The sequence below is a fragment of the Chelon labrosus genome (genome assembly GCF_963514085.1).
Source record: "Chelon labrosus genome assembly, chromosome: 11".
NCBI classification, from domain to species: Eukaryota; Metazoa; Chordata; class Actinopteri; order Mugiliformes; family Mugilidae; genus Chelon; species Chelon labrosus.
The window spans coordinates 1,603,561-1,624,140 of NC_140344.1; the positions used below are offsets into that span (position 1 = coordinate 1,603,561).

The following is a 20,580-nucleotide window of genomic DNA, read 5'->3' on the forward strand; positions in this document are numbered from 1 at the left end:
AGAGAGTGTGATTCCTCTGTGGCTACTTCAGCTCTTGGTGTGGCCAACAGTGATGCCTCTGTTGCAATTGGTATGTGGCGCATAGTGCCTGTTTATAGCCATGGCTGTAGACTTTGTGTTTGATGCTGATTTTCCAACTTGCTCTTGTCATCTCCAGGTTCATATGGAGGGCAGAGAGGACCCATTCAGAAGGAGAAGTTCATGTAGGCTGCTGGGCCCACTGGTCTTGGCTTTGGTCCAACAGATTTCTGGGGGGTGGGGGGTGCTCTGCAATGCCATCGCTTCTGAGCTGGAGGCTACTGGCGGCTGTGGCTCAGTAGGTAGAGCGGGTTGTCCATGAACCAGAGGGATAGCGGTTCGATCCCCGAAATGTGTCACATGCCGAAGTGTCCTTGAGCAAGACACCGAACCCCCAGTGTGTGCTTGTGTGAGCGAATGGGTAGATGTGGCTATGACAGTATGCTGGAAGGTCAGTATTCAGTTTTCAAAGTTTCCTGTTCCAGCACCAAAAGATTAATATTTTGGCTCACATGGACTCACTTGAAATTTGCAATGCTACAAACTCAAGTTTGTAGTGTTATTTGCAGTTGTTTACAGTTGTAACTGTTTGTTGTTTTCTCCTTGGGTAGTTTACATGATGACAGTGTGTGATTTTAGGAGAACATACAGGCCTGACTTAAAAACTAGAAATGGGAGGGGAATAATTTATCTACAAATTAGATTAAACAAACTAAGGATGTAACTGTTATCTCTTCACCGCCACAAGATGTTGGAAACATTGTTTGGGATTCTGCATCATGTCGAAAATGTTACCAGGCCAGTGTTCAGCCGGTGTAATTTTTATTATTTACAGTGTTTGTTAAGACTGTTTGAATGGTAACCTTTGCAAATTGGCACTAAACACATAGTAAAGCTGAGAATGAAGGGAAGGTCATTATATTTGCAAGTATTGGTTGATAAACCAATGTATTCTGTACCAGTTCATCACCAGTTTAATAGAATATGTGATGTTGTCTTGAGGAATTGCTTATGAATATCACAGTGCATGTCTAATTTAATGCTGTAAAATGAGGGTTTGAGGCTTAGGTCAGGAGTAATGCTGTCATATAACGTGGCTAAACCACAAGATGTTATGACGAGAGTGGTACATGATGACAGGTCGGCAATCAGCAGTCCAACCAAAAAACAAAAACACCTCATGTTGGAGCCAGAGGAATGGTCAGAGATCATCTAAGTTCTTTGCTTCCTTCTTTTGAAATGATTTTTCAATTAATTACTTTTCAATAAGTCATACAAGAATTTGTGTTTTTTATTATTATTATTATTATTTCACTGCTGTAATTTTTCTTGTGCACAATTTTTTTGTTTCACACTTTCCAACCACCATAAATAAACTTTCTTTGTTTTGTTTTGTTTTTCCAGATGTCTCATGTCTCATGACCCATTAATGCATGTCCTGTAGGTTTACTGCTCCCTATGCAATATTAATGTCTTCAACTGATTGTAGGGCTCTACTTAGTAGGATGAGTTTGACTAATGCATTTTGAAATGGCTTGCTCCAAGACTTCGCTAATACACTATTGTTTGAACTGTGAAGATTATTTATTAGGAGCTGTTTTTAATTGATATACATCTTATTAATGCACTTATTAATGCACTCTTGTGGACTTCAACCACAGGTAAAAAATAAAAATAACTGAAGCTTTTCCACATTAAGTGACTGGAAAGAAAAACACAACTAGAAAATGAAAATGTTTCAGAATCACTGGTAATGAGAAGATACTGCAGAGGTTTTTTGGGGCTCATTGACTAGTAAATAGAAAAGAATAGTAAATACAGAAAAAAAAATACAGAGCAAATGTCACAATGGTTAATTGAAGAATTCTTCACAAGTCCAATTTTGGAAGCCTCTGTATTTTTATCTGTCTCCATATCTCATGGCTGCATTGACGTGAACTACATTCAAACCTTAAGGAAAACAGTCATTTAATCTGTGACTCTGTCAACAGTGAAAGATAAAGAAGATTAAGGGTTAAAATAAAAATGTATATAAGTACCTTTTAAGTGAATATGAGTGTTGCAACATGACGTTTGTGTAGCTTTTACACGGGCATGTTGCTAACCATAGCCATGTAAAATAGCTACACGTGTGGTTCATATTTTTGCGCCTTTAAGTTGTTTTTTTTTGTTTGTTTTTTTTTTGTTTGTTTTTTCGTTGTGCGACCTAAAAGAAGATCCAGTCGCCTAAAGAGCATGCTAATACGTTTAATCTCGTGTAGAAATGATTGATTTGTATAGGGTAATATTGAGTAGGACAGTTCCTCCCGGTGTTCCTGAACGCCTCACGGTGAGTCCTGGGTATTTAACATTCTACCCTGGACAGCGGCAGGTTGTTGCGCAAGCGCAGCCCATTCAGTCTGCATGAATGCGGAGTGAGGAGAGGACAGGAGCACTGGGAGTACTGGGACTGGGAGGAACACACTGGACTGGACGGACCGGACCGGACCCGGGCAGGCGGACATGGATGGACAGAACGGCAGCAGCAGCATCTGCTCCCGCACGCACGGCACCGCGAAGGAGGGCAAGAAGAAGAAGAAAATCCCCGACAGAGTGACTCTGAAGAAGGAGATCGGGCTGCTGAGTGCCTGCACCATCATCATAGGTGAGGCAGGAAAACAAGATAGCTGCCACTTGGGAACAGTCCTGCCTTTTACTTTATCACTGAAGAACTTTTCACAACAACTTAGCCTGGTTTTACTTCTTTAATAGACAGCTGCAGGGCTGGTAAATTACAGCTAAAATAAAGCTTAACTTCCATGTGAATTGTTCATAAATTGAATGGGCAGACAAATATCATAGTTTGTGGCACAGATCTTAAGAAAATGGGGGGTCTCCATGTTTGTTTGGGGTTCAGATCAAACAGAGTTGTAGTGCTTACGTGGCTGAAATATATGAAGTCTGGAAGCAGGCTGGTGGTCAAGCAGAAGGACATTGTCTGCTGGAGCAGAATGAGCAGCAGGGACCTTCAAACACACCTAAGCACAGTAAATATAAGCATCATCGGGCTGGATGGAGGATGAGGCCTGCAGGCTACAGCCCTACAGGGCTGGCTTCACAACTCTGCTCCATCACTCTTAGGTTCACATCTTCAGTCTACTTTAGTTCATGGATCTCCATCAAAGTTAATGCCTTGCTTTCTTTTGCTAATCCTCCACTGTAGCTAGGTTCATATGTTAAAATAGATAACCCTGCATGATATCCATTTGGTTTGCTGACTCAGATAAACGTTTATCTAAAATCTGTGGACGTGGATTTTGATTATATCACCTATTTATAACAGAAACGTAAAAAGCCATCTTATTTGAGCAAATTTAAATTGAGAAATTGTGTTGATTATGTGGTTTCCCTGGAAGACAAGAATACCAAACATGCAGACAAGAAAATGCAACAGGAAGCTATAACATGAGAAGGGTCAACCTGCAGACCTCTCTACTGGACACCTCAGGTTTGTGAGCCAATGAGAAGAGAGAGACTGGGAGAGACTCCCATACAAAACAATGGGTCATTTGTGCAAAGCTTATACTACGTGTTGTTGTAACAGCACCTTCTAGTGGATGTGGTTATATGGAACAGAGCAAGGGTGGAAATGGTTTCAGGTAGTAATGGAGCTTTAATATGCCACAGTTGTGCTTCCCATTTCAAACCTATAATCCGCATTTCTTTTAATCATGACCTTCCATGACCTTCCATGCCCCTATTATTATAACCATGACAACAGAGGTCCACTATCTTTAACCATCACTGATCTTTTCCCAAACCTGAAGTTTTTTTTTATGCCAATACATAGTCGATATATATTTTTAAAGATATGTGAAGAGAGGGTTGATAGGATCTGACATGTTATAAAATCATTTATTTACTTTTTGCTGTTGTATTGTTCAGTGCATGAAAATATGTTATTCGATTAACCGCATTATTAAAAGGAGGTAATTATAATTAGCAATAACAGTAGCAGAAACAGGAGCAGAAACAAGCTGCCTTTTTTCTAGAAATTCTTTCCTAGAAAGAAGAGTTTTTTTGTGCTCATCACTTTAAACGTGGCCGGAGAAAAGACAACATTTTGTTTGTCTTCAGTGTTCAGATGCTGTGGCTTCATCTGAAGCTAAACACGCAAAGCTGGTTTGTGTTTCCATGCGTCTGCTGCAGCCAAGCACACTCTCCCAAGACAGTCAGCTTGTCTGCGGGTTCAGTGATAGTCCAGAGTGAAATAGCTTGACAACTACACAACTGATTGCTATTAAATTTACTTTAGATTTTATTGTATCTCAGAGGATTGTTGCTAATGACCTTTTGCTCCTTGACCTTTTCATCTGCCAAGTTAAAGCATATACACCGATCAGCCACAACATTAAAACCACTGACAGGAGAAGTGAATAACATTGACCATTTTGTGACAATACAATATTCTGCTGGGAAACCTATGGACCTGGCATTCATGTGGCTGTAATTTAGACATGTACCACCCACCTAGAACAGACCAGACCCCCACCCCATAGCAATGACACTCCTTGATGTCAGCAGCCATCCCCAGCAGGATGCAGCCTGACACACACAAATGGTTTAGGAACAACTCAAAAAACATGAAGAACAGTACAAGGTGTTGACCTGGCCTCTAAATTCACTAGATCCCAAACTGATCAAGTATCTGTGGGATGATCCGCAGAGGCCCCTCCCCTCAACCCATAGGACCCAAAGGCCCCCACTAACAACATTCTCTTGCCAGACACCCTCAGAAGGCCCATGTCTATTCCCTGATGAGTGAGGACTGTTTTGGAGGCGCAAGGAGACCTACACAATATTAGGAAGGTGGTCATAATGATATGCCTGATCAGTGTATATATTTGTCCAACATTTTAGTAGATGAAAGAATACCTACAAATTACGTGTTGAAAAGCTCAAACCTTATGCTATGCCATATTCTGTCTGTTTAATAATATGCTCATTGTGGTTGAGACAACCAGTCCAATATAGTACGTGGGATAAAACCATCACCATAACTGGTGCTCATTTACAGTCCCGGCAGGCATCGTCTTTTGTTTGTGTCTTGGGTCAGTGTACTGCAATACTGGCTGTAGCAAACCAAATTTGGATAAACCCTTTGTATTCAGGTAACAACATGGTCTTACCTAGTCTCCACAGTAACAGCATTTCCTTTCCTTCCTTTACATCTGTTCCCTGGTCCTACTTGGCATTAGCAAGATTTATCATCCCTCCTATTCTTCATCTTCTAATAATGATTTTTTTTGTCATCCCCACTGACTCCTTTGTCCCATCTCCCCTTCCTGTGGCTGATTAGTTGGACAGTCGAAACCAAAACGGACAATTAGCAGGCCATAATGAGATATTCAGTGAATTTGTCATAATATTTATTGTTTATTGAATTGAAATTACTTACTCTACTTTTACCACAAACCTAAATTGTAGGGACTGAAAGTTTATCAGATCTATCAGTTGGGTTTTTTTTTTTTTTTGTGTGTGTAACAAGGATTATAGCCACGTAGGGCCGGTAGGGTAAGGTTTAAATTGCCTGCTCTGTATGCCAAAGTGTTTTTGAGTGATGTACCTTAAACTGCTACATGCCAACCGCGTGTGAGTGAAATGAGAGATGAAGTCTATTAAACTTCTGTATGTGGCCATGAACTTCATAACACCAGACCTGTGGCCTCATTGTTGGTGGTGCAGGTGTTGGTTAACAGAGCCTGCTCCACACTTGGTTCTTTTTTTTTTTTTTCTTTTTTGGGGGGAAAACCCTTCTCCAGATCAAGAGAAAGGTCCTGTGTGCAGAATGCTGAAGCATCTTTCTGAGCACGCTGGCGGCTAGGCACAATGGACCAAGCTCAACATCAGAAGTCATGTGTCTATTGGCTAACCCTTACCTATATTTTTTTTCTAGAGCTTATTCATTTCAACCCCAAACTATTTGTTCCCTCTGTGTCATTGTTAGGAAAATGCAGAAATAAACTGATATAGAAGGTGAGACAGTCACTTCCCACCTCTGCAGACTGGAGTGGATAATTTATGTCTGGTTATGTAATGGCTGTGTGTGCCACTTGGCTGCCTTCTGCCGTGCTACTGGTAACGCTGTAGTCTGAATGCGTCGGATCTGCTGGTACTCCACACTGCATACTGAGGCTCTGGGTAGGAGGGATTGTCCCCATCCTGAGTGATGGCCTTTACATCCCTCTCTAACTCCCTCTGTTATAGAACTCTTTGTGTTTTAATGCCCTCTGTATAGACTCACAGGGGAACAGTTTGGATTGTGTGACCGGGGTTGCTCAAGAGCCTCAGTGGGTCATTGGTGCTTTTAGGGTGCAGCAACAAAAATGTTGGGGATGTTCTGTGTGATGTTCTTTACCATGTGAAAACCCATCCAAACAAGTAGTCACATGTGAAAAAGCATGTGTGCTGCTTGAACATGTACCGTGCTGTGCAAAGAGGATGGTTTGTGGTCAACAAGAACAGTCATGTTACGTATTACATCCATTAATCACTATGAGAACTGTAAGCAGGCACTAGGTCCAAAAAAGATCTTTCAAACTATCTTTTAATTTTTAAGTATAGACTAATAGATCATTTCAAAATTATGTTCACCAGTTTTTCAAGTCTGGAGCTTCGGTTGATGTCCCATAATAATTTCGATGGTTGTGATCATTCACATCATAGCAACTGGAAATCTGTTGTCTTCTGGAGCGGCAGAGAAAAAGAGACATAACAGACTGGTGAAGAAGGCTGGCTCTGTTCTAGGCTGCCCTCTTGAGCCTGTGGAGGTGGTGGGTGATCGGAGGATGGAAGCAAAGCTGTCATCCCTGATGGAAAACCAGTCCCACCCCCTCCATTGCTGCTATTACAGCAGTGGGCAGCACCTTCAGTAGTCTACTGCTTCACCCACGCTGTGTGAAGGAGCCTTACCGCATGTCCTTCTTCCTGTACAGCCTCACAGTAGTGAGGCTGTACAACCAAACCTGCTCCCAATAGAGCACATATGTATAACTGCTGTTGTATTTAATTAGCTATTTTTTGTAGCATTTAATTAATGTTTACTTTCCCTTGTCTTGTACACTGTCCTTAATACTATATGTTGCTGCAACCCCGCCAATTTCCCCACTGTGGAATAAATACTGAGCTAACATGTAGTGTAGGCAAGGTCCCATTTCCATCCTGAACTTTGAACTCAAATTTTCCATCAGGTTCATTCTTTGGCATTTTACCTTTGTATCATAATAAGTATATACTATTTTCAACTTAACTTTTCTCCCTACATATTTTCCACATGCTGTCAAGACAGTCACCTTTCATTCTACCATAGCGTTTTCACATTAGACAACTTGTCAGCTGTTGTTTTAACTTTTGATCATTTTCATTTTCTACTTACTTTGACATACATTAACTTTTAAGAAACTGAAAACTAAATTACATGCAGAGGACTGGGGCAGAGTCCTGAGTCTTAAACAAGACACTATAGAACACATAATAATGATGACAAGTGAACGAAGTCTACTCACAGAAATGCACACCAAAGCTCTGGAAAACTTGAAAGTAAACTTAAGATGTCCACATACTGCCAACTATGAACACGTACAACATGTACATGCAAAAAGACAGAAAGTGATTTAGGAATGTTTAGGTGCAGAAACAAGTGGATGAATCACAATGTGATCCTTATCTGGAAAATGGCACACATGCATCATTAAATAATGTGCACCTGTCAGAATTCTACACCTTCTTTTCTGCAGGGAACATCATCGGCTCTGGGATCTTCATCTCTCCCAAGGGGGTCCTTGAGCACTCGGGGTCGGTGGGTTTGGCTCTAGTGGTTTGGTTACTGGGAGGTTGCATTGCTGCACTGGGCTCCCTCTGCTATGCTGAACTGGGCGTCACTATTCCCAAATCTGGAGGAGACTATTCATATGTCACAGAGATATTTGGTGGTTTGATGGGGTAAGTAATGCCTCTTCTGCACTTTTTATGAAGAATCAATGGTCTTATCAGAAGTTGTAAACTTTTCACTTTCTATGTAGAAACATGATCTTTGTAAACAACTGCATGGTGTGGTAGAAAATATATGAAATAACAGTGGAAAATACTCAGGACATTGTGACAATTTTATAAAAAGGGGAGGACCAATATGCAGCACAGACCGGGGGAATGGGGCAGGATGACTAACAAAAGTAAATTTAATAAAACTTACTAAAAAGGCAAAAAAAAACTTTAAAAAAAACAGTCCAACAAAAGATAATCCAATGAAAGATGGTTCAGCAGAAGAAAACAATATACAGGAAAATAAAAAATCCAAAAGATGCCATGAAACACAAGGAAGTATGAGGCACGAGGACACACAGGAAACATGGGGACAAATGCAGAGAAACCAGTGGGTGAACCTCCATGGGTATGGAGAACACAACTCAAAACAGGTATGGATAAACAGACAAACAGACAAAGGACAGAGGGAGAGACAGGACAGAGGGGCTGGTAGGGTAACGACACACAGGCGAAAACAATCACATGATATTTACGATTATGCCAGTGTGTATGAAGACTACACTAAAAACTAAATGTAAAAGTAATCCTTATTCATGAGCCCAGTCTAAGTTCAAGTCAGGTTTTTCCACTCAATCTTTTTGTCAATGCTGAATTATGCAGAGATTTTCAGTCTGTCTCATGTCACAGAAGTTTCTTCTCTTGTGCAGCTTTCTCCTGTTGTGGAGTGCCGTCCTCATCATGTATCCAACCACGCTGGCTGTCATTGCCCTCACCTTCTCCAGCTATGTCCTGCAGCCCGTCTTCCCAAACTGTGTTCCCCCATACATGGCAACACGGATGCTGTCTGCCACCTGTCTCTGTGAGTGTCTTCACCAATGCATGTGTCTCTGATTCATACGTTTTTAGTGTGTGTGAGAACCATAGACTGTGTATAAATATGGATAACATGTCTCCACTCCCTTGCATTGGCCAAACTGATGCATTTTTCCCTTGGATTTGGGTTTGGAGCCAGAGTCTGTGCAGTACCGTCTGAGAGTGGAGCCACGCGGAACCGCGTTATCGATGACTCGCTCACACTTCAGACTCACTCACGTTTACGTTTAATTAATACTTAATTAATTAAAACATTTTCTGACGTGTAATTTAGTGATGTAGTTTGGCCTTGAGTCCCATCCACTAATGTGGAGGGGGTGGAGCTTATGACATATACTGCAGGCAGACACCAGGGGGAGCTCTACTTGCTTGGACGTCACTTTTGAGGAGCTGTTCCGTCTTCCATCTTTATACAGTCTATAGTGAGAACAGGGTGGCTGATAATGAGAGTGTGGTGACCATTTATGGGGAGGCTTCATGAAGAAAACACAGAAAAACAAAAACAAAATGGCTACAACATCTCCACTACTACTCTGACTCTGCTTTCTGACTACCAGTCAGAATGCTTACATCATTCATGAAGGATGGCATGCTGTCTTGTGGTTGCTCTGCGGCTGCTTTTGGTGGATCCTGTCCTTTCCTCTGAGTTCTTGCTTGCTACTAGGGGATGTGGTCACATGAATAATGTCTCTGATGGTACTGCTGGCTGACATGTTTTCAAATCTTTGTAGTAAAAAATGCATTGCGTCCCTCAAGGAGACCAAGACAAGATAGCAGGCTTAACTTGAAAGTGCTCTGTAATATGTATAATAAAATCAAAAACGAATGAAATGTATGTATTTGACATATATATACAGCCTATTTTAGTTAGTGGGCTAATAATGGAAGCTCCCTGTTTGTTTATGGCTTTTCTGAAACACTATACTCTCAGAGATTAACAGTACAGTGATTAGTCCAAAATTAATAATGGAACACACCTTTGGATACCGCTTTCTTGAATGCATTCATGGTGTTTAACTTTGTTATTCGCAAACTATGAGAGAGGCAGATGTGGACAAATGCAATATATGAGTTGCTGCCAGATTGTCCAAATGTATGCTCTTGTTTAGAGTTCAGAAATATTTAAAGATGTTAATAATTATTAATAATTAAAAAAAAAACATAAACACAGGTATGATAAACATTTAACATATGACACGTTATTTACAAGACATATCAATACAGTGTTGATATAGCAGGTTATGCAGAGTTACACTGCATGATAAAACATTTTTATAATTTTGTAACTGAAAATGAAAGAAATATTAGTAATTACATAATCCCTAAGATCTGGACAGTAAAGTGACAATTCAGTGAGATAAAAATGAGTAAGATCCTATGCTATTGTGATTGCAATGCGCGTATTGGCTTGTTATTAAGATGTTCAGAGGTTTGGGTGTAGGGAGAGAATTATTGTTGCTGCATTGTAGCTTATACTCATGAGCTTGGGCCAGTTTGTGACAGAGAGTATATTGAAGGAACAGGTGGAGCAGTAAAACAAGATGTCTGAGCTATACGTATCTACAATAGAAAGAGGAGATGGGGTGCTAGTTCTCGAACAGACGGCTGCTAGTCTTTGGTTGCTCCTTTTTTGAATGTCCTTAATATACCGGTCAAAGCTGAGTTTATTGTCCAGTGTGAGTCTGAGGTATTTGAAAATGTCCACTATTCCCTAAGAACCTATTACCATTTCTTTTGTTTTCATGACAGTCAAATGGAGGTGGTTTTGGTCCCACCCATAGTGTAACAGTCGTGAACGTGAGTGATGGTGTGATCAGAAAATTTGCAGTAGGTGGTGGAGAATGATGGCTGGAGCAGACATTGGTGTAAAGCTTGTAAAGAAACAGGCTCACCACACAACTCTGTAGAGCAGAGACAGAAGTTGTGCACAGGCGATGTTGCCCAGAAAATCCAGGTGTTGTAGGAGGAGACACAGCAGGTAGGTGATCATTGCACCAAAATACCATGCTAAAAGACAGAGGACACATATCCCAAACACAGTCATTACTACTCACACCCTTTATATAGCTTTCAATAATCCAAACAAAAAATCTGCCAATGTAAAAAGAAGTACTTTGTATGACATCCGTGTAATTTTTTAATTTGGTTACTGTCCCATTTGCTAACGTGGAGGGGTGTATGACCTTTACTGCAACCAGCCACCAGATAGCGATCGAGATCCTGACTTTATTACCGGGGGTTGTCAAATCTTAGTATAATGGAAAAATATAATGGGACATGAGACATAGAGGATAGATTTATGCTCTGTTGCTCATGTTTTATTTTAGCGACAGTATATTTTAGAAAACGTGAGGGATAATAAGAGGGATTATATTTGATAAGCGTAAGATTGCCTCAAGTAACTAGTTTGCCTTTTGCGTAAACTTGACATTGACCTTAACTCTAAAATGACAGAATTCAGGAACGTTTGTTTCTAGGATCTTGTGCATGTACTAGTTGGACATGCTATGCACATAAACATTGTTATATTCCATTCTGTCCAGTAACGGTTTTGTTTTTAAAGAAGCTGAAAGAAAATGTATTACCCTCCAAATTTTTCACACTTTGTTGCTCCTTACATGTGTTCTCACCTTCAAGGGCACTGCTCAGTGATTCAATAAGAATTTAGTCTGAAGTATACTGAAATGTCTGTGTGATATAATATCACCCCATAATGTGTAAATAAATAAAAATAAAAAGATAATGGCAGTAACTTCAGCAAAACCCAAATTAACTACATTTATTATGAAGCTTTCAGCTGGGTTTGGTTATTTCTTATAGGATGTGAAAGCGGCAAGGAGCTTTGTCACTCAAAAATTCTGTTTGTATTCAAAATGTATTCACTAAAAAGAGAAATTCACCATTAGGACTGGAAGAACAGCCAGTACTAAAAGTGACATTGACAGAAGGGACCAAGTGCTGTACATTAGACAGCGTGGACCTGTCAGGTTGCCTAATTGCTTGGTGTCCTGCCTGAGAGTACCTGCTGCAATTAATCCACACTGCTTCTTTGTCTGATCAATGAGTAAATAGCGTCTAGCCATGAAATCCTGTCAGTGAGGTGAAACGGCTGGACTCCAGCATGCGAGTCCTTGCTTCTGACGCCATCATTCACACTTGTTTTTGGGACCAGATCCTGAAACGTGAGCTCTACCCAGCTTCCTCAGGGTGGTAGAGGGGACCCAGACGGTTTTGTTTGCACTTCGCAACGGAAGTGGTTTGTTTTGTGGGGCTGACAGCTTGTCTTTGTCCTGGAGAGCCAGGCCACCACGAGAGAGAGTGGGGAAAAGCCAGTGACAATGATGGACGAGGTGAAACAATCGTGCCCTCCCTCTCTCGGCTGTTTCCCACATTCCCGCCTCCCATGGCAACAGGCCACTGCCGCCCACTGCCGGCAAGAGCACTGGGACCCCACCATATTTTACAAGTCAATCAAGTCGTCGTTAATACTTCTGAGCCTATGCCCTTACTACTTCTAATTTTTGAGGTCTAGAGGAGTACAAATAATAACCCTGAGGAAGTGCTACTGTGGTGATGGAGGTCAATATACTATACATGTCCATGTCTTTTTAGCAAAAGCCGGGCCGCCGTCCTGCAGATACAAAAGGAAACAAATATATGAAATCAGATATAAAGGCTCCGTCCGACTCTACTTAAATTTGCAGCTACATTTGGGTTTTTAGGTGGAACTCTGTCCTGCCCTGGCATTTTGACAACAGGAGTGTCAACCAGCCAATTCATTTAGCATTGTGTGCACGCCCCTTGAATCAGGTTGTGGGTTGCCAGGTTGCAATGACAGATGTGTTGAAGCTGTATGCAGTGTTCGGGTTCTATAGATAATCTGGCAACTTGAGTAATCATTTTTCACAATAAAACTTGAGGGAAATGCAAATTATAGGAGTTTCCAGAACCAAAGCAGTGAAAAACAAGAGTGTACCCAGGTATGCCTTGGCATAACTTTGTGGCAGTGCAATAATAAATCACTGTAGCACAATAAATTACATCATCCAGCTGAATATAAAACATAGCCCAAACATCTGGAACTTAATGGAACCCCTGACATTACACTTATTATCCATGATTACTGATTAATCTGTCACTATTCCCGCGCTCTTCTTTGTCCTCTTGTGTGTGTTGGCCTGATGTTGCTGTGTTTCCTACTCAGTGCTTCTGACCTGGGTGAATTGCTCCAGCGTTCGTATGGCCACCAGGATCCAGGACATCTTTACTGTGGGGAAGCTGATGGCTCTGGGCCTCATCATCGTAGTTGGCCTTGTGCAGATCTGCAATGGTAAATTTCTCAATCTGTGCCCTGAAGCTTGACTTTCCCTGAAGATAAAAAAAACAAGAAACAAGAAACAAACTCAATGTCTAATTTATATTCTAGGGAACTATGAGGCATTGACTCCACACGTGGCCTTTTCACTCGACAGGACGCCATCCGTTGGGCAGATTGCTCTTGCCTTCCTACAGGCATCATTTGCGTTTAGCGGCTGGAACTTCCTCAACTATGTCACAGAGGAAGTGGTTGAGCCGAGACGGTGAATATTAACACTTCTCATCACACGCCAGCATGTCAGCTTGTTACTTTGTTCATCTTACGCTCGCCAGCGACCTTTCTAGCTTTTACAAGGACAGATTTTATCGTAATCAAAACAGAATGGTTTCACATTGTAGAAAATAGCTTTGACGATCGTTAGAAAGTTTTTTAGCTTTGCACACATGTTGGAAACTGGCAAGGTGTGTGTGATGTAATAGTCTGGCCCCCATTCTAAAGAGTGCATTTAAATTTTTACACAAGTTAAACAAACAGGATGACTGTTGAGGATTAATACAGTTTAATTTGTTTTTTCATTTTCGGGTCACTTATGTTCCTTGTTGCTTATTAATACTAATTACATTCTGGTTTTATTTTTAGGAACAGTTTGTCACGACCTGAATAAAAAAATAAAATAAATAAAAAATGTAGGTGTAATATCATTTAAAGATTTGTCACACAAGAATACAGCAGTTTAACAGTTTCTTGTGTTTTTTCTTTTGTTTTTTCTTTTAGTCTAGTGCATAATCAGTTACCAGTTTTTTCTTCACTCTAATTACAACTAGTGGGTTTCCACTGGTTTTCCTGGTCATTCTGCTTTTCTGATCAGAAAGCTTTTCATGTGAATATTTTGTGTTAGAAGTCAAATAAAAAAGCCCACTTTGCTTTTTACTGCCTGTCATCAACATCAGTGCATGTTTAATAGATTTTTGGTTTTGACTGTATCATATGTGCATGGTGTGTGGCCTCGGTCAGGAATCTACCTCGTGCCATCTACATCTCCATTCCATTGGTGACCTTTGTGTACACGCTCACCAACATCGCCTACTTCTCCTCTATGTCACCTGAAGAGCTGCTGTCATCCAATGCTGTGGCTGTAGTGAGTAATGTTGCTAAACAATGAGTGTGCTGTCACTGTCACTTTTATGAAATCATAGCATTTATTTAATGATGAACAAAAAACATTTAATAGAACAGAATCATTACAAGCAATAGGAAACCATGGGTGATGGCACCACTGACAGAACACTCTGAGCTAGTTCATGGTCTGTCCGAACTAGTTGACGTGCTATCCGATATGAATTTCCATACTCAAAGGAAATGTGAAAAACTGGAGAGACTCTATAGTTTAGAGATTTGGTAGTAGAGATGGAATTTACGGCTCTTTGAAGGCAGCCGCATCTTGTGGATTCGTTCCTTTTAAAGAGCTGTTCAAAAGACTGGCTTATTTTTATATTCGTTTTTAAGAAGCCAGCCAGGGGTTAACTCATTTTATATGGGAAATAATCACCGTGAGGAATGATAGTATAAGTATGATAGAATAATTCAAAATTAGATATCCCACCAATATATCTTCTATTTTAGAGTTATCTGATTTTGAATTATTCTGAAATATCGATTCTACATAAATAGACACTTATTTATCTCGTGGGAAATTTGTTAAAGATATTAGAAGGGTGCTATGGTCACCACTACACCACCAACGCTATAATATCCTGGCAAACATTACACTTGGCTTTACCGTTTTTGTCATCACAAAAGGGCATTCAGATGCTGCTGCATTTTCTTTGGCTCATTTTGTGTTTTTGAGTCACCAGCCACTCACTTCAAACGAAGCATGTCCTCTACCGCCTTGAGACCTCCGCGCACTGAGGCACTCACTTGAAGGGAGTGTTGACAACTCAGATGATGTCATGCAATATTAGCATATCAAATAAACATTGTGTGTGTATTCTGCAATTACGAATCAGTTCCCGTCCTTCGTTTTAAAGAGCCAGTAAATTGATTCGTTCATGAACATCACATTTCTATTTGGTAGACACAACAACAATTGATACCTGAAAGAACATGACCTGAGAACAGTGTCAGTGATACTGTAGTACTATAAATACTATTGTGGCATAATTGTTCGAACTCTGATCCAAACAAGATGTCTTGTGTCAACAGTCCAGGCAGCTGATGGTGTAGTGGTGTGTGTGATGCTTTCTTAGAACATGTTGGGCCTTGTAATATCAATTTACAGCTAAATACCACAGCCTTGTATTGTTCCTGACCATGTTGTTGTGGTCTTTTGACTCACCTTCTAATAGGTATTCCTAGCATGATAGCCCATCGTGTTACAAACAATCTCATACTTCCACAAAGGCTTTCCAGTCGTCAGATTAGAAATGATGTGATGCAAGTAAACATGGAGCAGATTCTGAAAGACATCCTTTAAGTAGATCGTCTCTGGGTTTTTACACTGACATGTCTGCTCAGCAAACTTCAAACTGCCATTAAAACATCCCAGACTCAGCTTTACTCTGCTCTGCGTTGTCAACTGATGCTCAGGTTTTAATCAGGATAAGTTGTCACATCAGTTGTGTCTCGACTTAACAGAGCCTCATGTTTACTTAGCTTGGTTACATGCTTTTGGTTATCATGTTAGCATAAACTGCAAAACACATATAGCCTGTTTAAAGGAATGCGTTTGGTTTGTGGTTGTTTTTAATTGCCAGGCATGTGTTAGACCTCTTGGCAGTTCTAGATAAAAAGTCTTTATCTTTTTGACACCATGAATGTCTTTCCTGAATTTCATGAAAAATGATTCATAATCTAATTTGATATAGAATTTTACTGAAAAACTGGAAATACATACATATAATATCATTTTATGTGCACATCAATGACTATTTCTGTTGTTCTACTGTTCAGACATTTGGTGAGAAGCTGCTGGGTGTGTTCTCTGTCATCATGCCGATCTCGGTAGCTCTGTCAACCTTTGGAGGTATCAATGGCTACCTGTTCACATCTTCCAGGTGAGACTGAGTACCTGTGTCTGTCTGCGTGCTATAACTGCTGCTCATGCTGCTGATGGTTGGATGTTTGTGCTGGCAGGTTGTGCTTCTCAGGAGCCAGAGAGGGTCACCTGCCCAGCCTGCTGGCTATGATCCACTACAGGAACTGTACACCCATCCCTGCCCTGCTGGTCTGCGTATGTATAGTCTCACACTGACATTACATTGACTGTCAGCAGAATCCTTTGATGAACAGACAATTCAATTTAGCTCATAGACTGTATATAAATATGGACAATGAGTCCCCACTTCCTTGCATTGGCAAAACTGATGCTATTTTCCCGGGGATACGGGCCATCTTGCGAGTTTGGAGCCAGAGTCTGCGCAGTACGGTCAAAGTGTGAAACCACGCGGAGCCAAGATGCTGATGACCTGCCCACACTTCCGCCAGACTCACTCATGTTTTCATTTGATTAATACTGCGCTCTGCTCTATCTCCACCAGTTACAAAGAATGGTTGGATTATACGCTGTACTTATTTATTTATTTGTTTATTTTTTCCTTCTCTCATGGTACTACGGGACCACTTCACAAAGCAGTTGGCATGGCAACTTGTATTGATCATGATGTCAGATCCTATTTCTATAGTGTCACATAACTGACTAAAACAAAACTTATCAGAAAGATAGACACTTGATTATGTATCAGTATTATATTAACTACTAACTAAAATGACAGAAAGCATCCTTGAAATAAAATCTAAGTTAGTGTTTCCAGGGAGAGCTCTACTTGCTTTTGCTTTACTTTAGAGGAGCTGTTCCGTCATCCATCTTTGTACAGTCTATGGTTTAGCTACAGTATGGTGTCATTTGCATGTTTTTTATATTATATCTTTTAGTTTTATGTTTGTTGTCTTTTGGCCCGCTGAAGCCATGACAATTTGCAACAGTTTCTCCTATATTTTCCTAAAAACTCATTTTTATTGATGTGTATTATACAATATGTGTTTGTTGTTGTCCAGCGATTTAGGTTTGCATTTTGGCAAACCTAGGGGACTCAGTGATATAAACATACAGAGAGAGAGAAAACTAGGGTGATATAAAGTATTAGCAAGTAAAGACAATCAATATACAAAATGACTGGGAATATAAATACAGCTAGACTTTTTTTTTGAGTCGGGTCAAAGCACAGCTAAACAGGCTGAGGAGATGGTCAGAGAACCACAAGAAGTTCAATTGTGCGGTGTTCCAGTTATAGTGTTTCAATTACAATTCATTTTAGCAAATGTTATTTTTTAGTTCTGCCTGAGCTGGAAGAAAATCTTCTGTATGTATCAGTGATCAGAGAATTGAATTATATCTATAGAATTCTCTAAAGAATCTGTAGACACTAACTTTTATGTTAGGCCAAACAAGGGTTATTTGGACATTAGGCTTTATTTCTCCGACTTGACTATATCCCAGAGATATTTGTTACATGACTTCAGCATGTAACAAGTATTACTTTACCGTTTATTACATTGTCATGCCTTGCTGTTTCACAGTGTGCCGCCACCATTGTTATTCTCTGCATTGGAGAAACACACAACCTGATCAACTATGTCTCCTTCATCAACTACCTGTCGTACGGCGTTACCATTGCAGGTCTGCTCTACTACCGTTGGAAGAAACCCAACCTGTACCGACCAATCAAGGTACCCTCAAGAAATCAACAAACTCGGGGTCAGAGTTTATCCATCCTCACACTGACCTTATTATTTCTATCAGCTATCACCTTGTATGTTCTTTTTCAGGTCAATCTACTGGTTCCTGTGTGTTACCTGATGTTTTGGGCATTGCTGCTGGGATTCAGTCTTTACTCTGAGCCGGTTGTTTGTGGCGTCGGTCTGGTCATCATGCTTACTGGCGTACCTGTCTACTTTCTGGGTGTCCATTGGAAACAAAAACCAAAGTGCATCTACACCTTCATTGGTGAGTTTCTAAAGAATAGTTTGGTGGAAGAAGTCTTTTTTGAATCTTGTCCTGTAGCTAATACATAACTCTTGACTTTTTTTCTGCAGAGAGGGCGACATATGTGGGCCAGAGGTTGTGTTATGTAGTCTTTCCTCAGATTGACCCCATCGAGATTGCCAGTCCTTCAGAATGGACTGACCGGTCATCAGGCAGGAGCAGTTTGTCTGCCAATTCATAAAACTCTTTTCTGATATATATGAAGATCTTTGTTTTTTCTCCTGGTTTTCTCCTGTCATTATGTAAGTCCAGGCATTTCTGCAATGGGAGCTTTCTATCTGACCTTTGACCCTCTAAGACTACAGTCAAGTGGAAACTCCTGCTGCTCTGTGTGAACTGATTGCACTTTTTATTTTCATCTCTTTTCTACTAAGTCATGAAGTACAACATAATGCCAACAGTGACACACTGTGAATGTGACTCCTATTCACATTTTGGACCATTTGTTTCTTATTTTGTACCATGACAGAGCAGTGGCTGACTGACAGTGACACTAATAGTGCACAGTTATTTTTTTCTGAATGTTTTTCTGGTGTTTTATTGTGCCTTAAGATCTTTTCAGACCAAGTCTAAACCCAATTTATACTCACTAGTCTTGCACCTGTTACTACTGGAGTGAATTGACATGCCGCTTTGTATAGACATTTGTGTTATCATTGTAAAGAATTACCATACTGACTTGGTTGAATGACAGGTATACTTTTGTGCTCATAGGACCAGATCATAATTTCTGCTGCCTGCTGAAATATCTTGACAAATATTGAGTGGATTACCAAGACACTAGTTACAGACATTAATGTCCATACCTGTGAAATTTCACTCAGAAACCACAAAATGTCCTGTTTGTCCAGTACTATGTATTAACTAAGTTTAGATTCAAGATTCAGTATTCTTTATTGTCAATTGTAACAATGCAGCATCATTACCAGTAATATAATTATTCGTGCATGGAGCCCACTTGACTTCAAAGAAGCAAAATACAATGAATAGATAAAAACAGAATAAAAAAAGATGAAAAAAAAGATATGTGGGAAAATAAGATAAATATTTAGAAACAGACCTTTTACCTTTCTGTTTAAGTAGAAAATGCCAGCATGCTAAACTAGGTTTGTGTGCTAGCATGTTAGTGTGCTGTCCAAGCATTTAACCCAAGGCTCTGCTGAGCTTGTGTGACTGTAAACTCCGATTTAGCCAACACAAATTCCCAAAAGCTCAAAATCCTTTACATAGTGATGTCATATAATATAGATGGTGGAACTGCAGAGGTTGAGTGAGAAGTGTTCATATCATCAAAGGTTGTTGTGAGATTACAGAGTGTAATCAGTATCCACTGAGTTTACCTACATTTCTGAGATTCTGACTTATGTAACATGTCCGTATTTGTTGTATTGACCTGTTGAGTTTGAAGTTGACACGCACAGTATTTAAGATGAAAATGTCAATTACATTATCTCGATGAGACATGAACACCGCATTAATGTCAGCAGCCCAGGAGAGGATGGCAGCTGCCACAGATGCTAAATAAAGTCAAACAATGTCACAATCAAGTGATAAAACAAGTAAAAATCATTTGGAGGAATTTATATAGGACCTTGTGCTTTCCTTCTGACAAATTAAATGTTAATGTTGTTAAATTCTAACACCAGCTGCTGCATTAGATACTCATTTCTCTCAAAATATAGAGAGTAAACACAATGTGTTTGGCATTCAGAGAGAGGTTTCCTTGAGTTTCAGTGGTTAGTGAAACAGCTGGCTGGATGTTAGATCAAGACTTGAGTTTCCTATTCTTCATGTGTGTTCATTTGGTATGTGTTGTCTTTTAGTTGTGTGTTTTACCGAGTTATCTGGATAACCTGGAAATTTATAACAAATCTAGAACACATGCTGATGTAACATGCTGATTACGACTCAACCTGTACTTCCTTCTCTGCGCAGACCTCTGTTAAGTTATGTCTTGGTAGTCATCACAGTCTTGGTCAACACCACTGTTAAAACTCTACTTTTGTTTCACATGCGGCACAGTACAGTTTTTTTTGGTAAGACTTTTCAGTGTACCTTTCATTATGAGTTTTTAAACTGTAATTAGTGAATTTGGTAACCCTTCATAAAATGATTTACTAATGTTCCCACTCAAAGCCATTAACAGAAACATATTTTATTTTAATATTAAGCCATCAGTTTAGAAATGGATGATCCTGATGTCATGTAGATCCTATACAAAAAATGAGAGGTGAAAGAGTAGTAGGGCTGTCCCTTATAAACCATGCTGGAGCACATTTTTTCTGCAATATTTGAATTAATAACT

General features: G+C 40.0%; 1 protein-coding gene across 1 annotated transcript; it reads left to right on the forward strand.

Moving 5' to 3' along the window:
* The first annotated feature begins 2,298 nt into the window (after positions 1 to 2,298).
* On the forward strand, positions 2,299 to 19,123 carry slc7a10b (solute carrier family 7 member 10b). The gene is made up of 11 exons (XM_084555542.1): positions 2,299 to 2,662; positions 7,794 to 7,998; positions 8,748 to 8,899; positions 13,118 to 13,243; positions 13,340 to 13,493; positions 14,246 to 14,369; positions 16,184 to 16,287; positions 16,367 to 16,463; positions 17,810 to 17,959; positions 18,059 to 18,236; positions 18,326 to 19,123. The coding sequence occupies exons 1-11, from the start codon at positions 2,521 to 2,523 to the stop codon at positions 18,454 to 18,456; spliced, it is 1,563 nt and encodes a 520-aa protein (XP_084411668.1). The 5' UTR covers positions 2,299 to 2,520; the 3' UTR covers positions 18,457 to 19,123.
* The last annotated feature ends 1,457 nt before the right edge of the window (positions 19,124 to 20,580 follow it).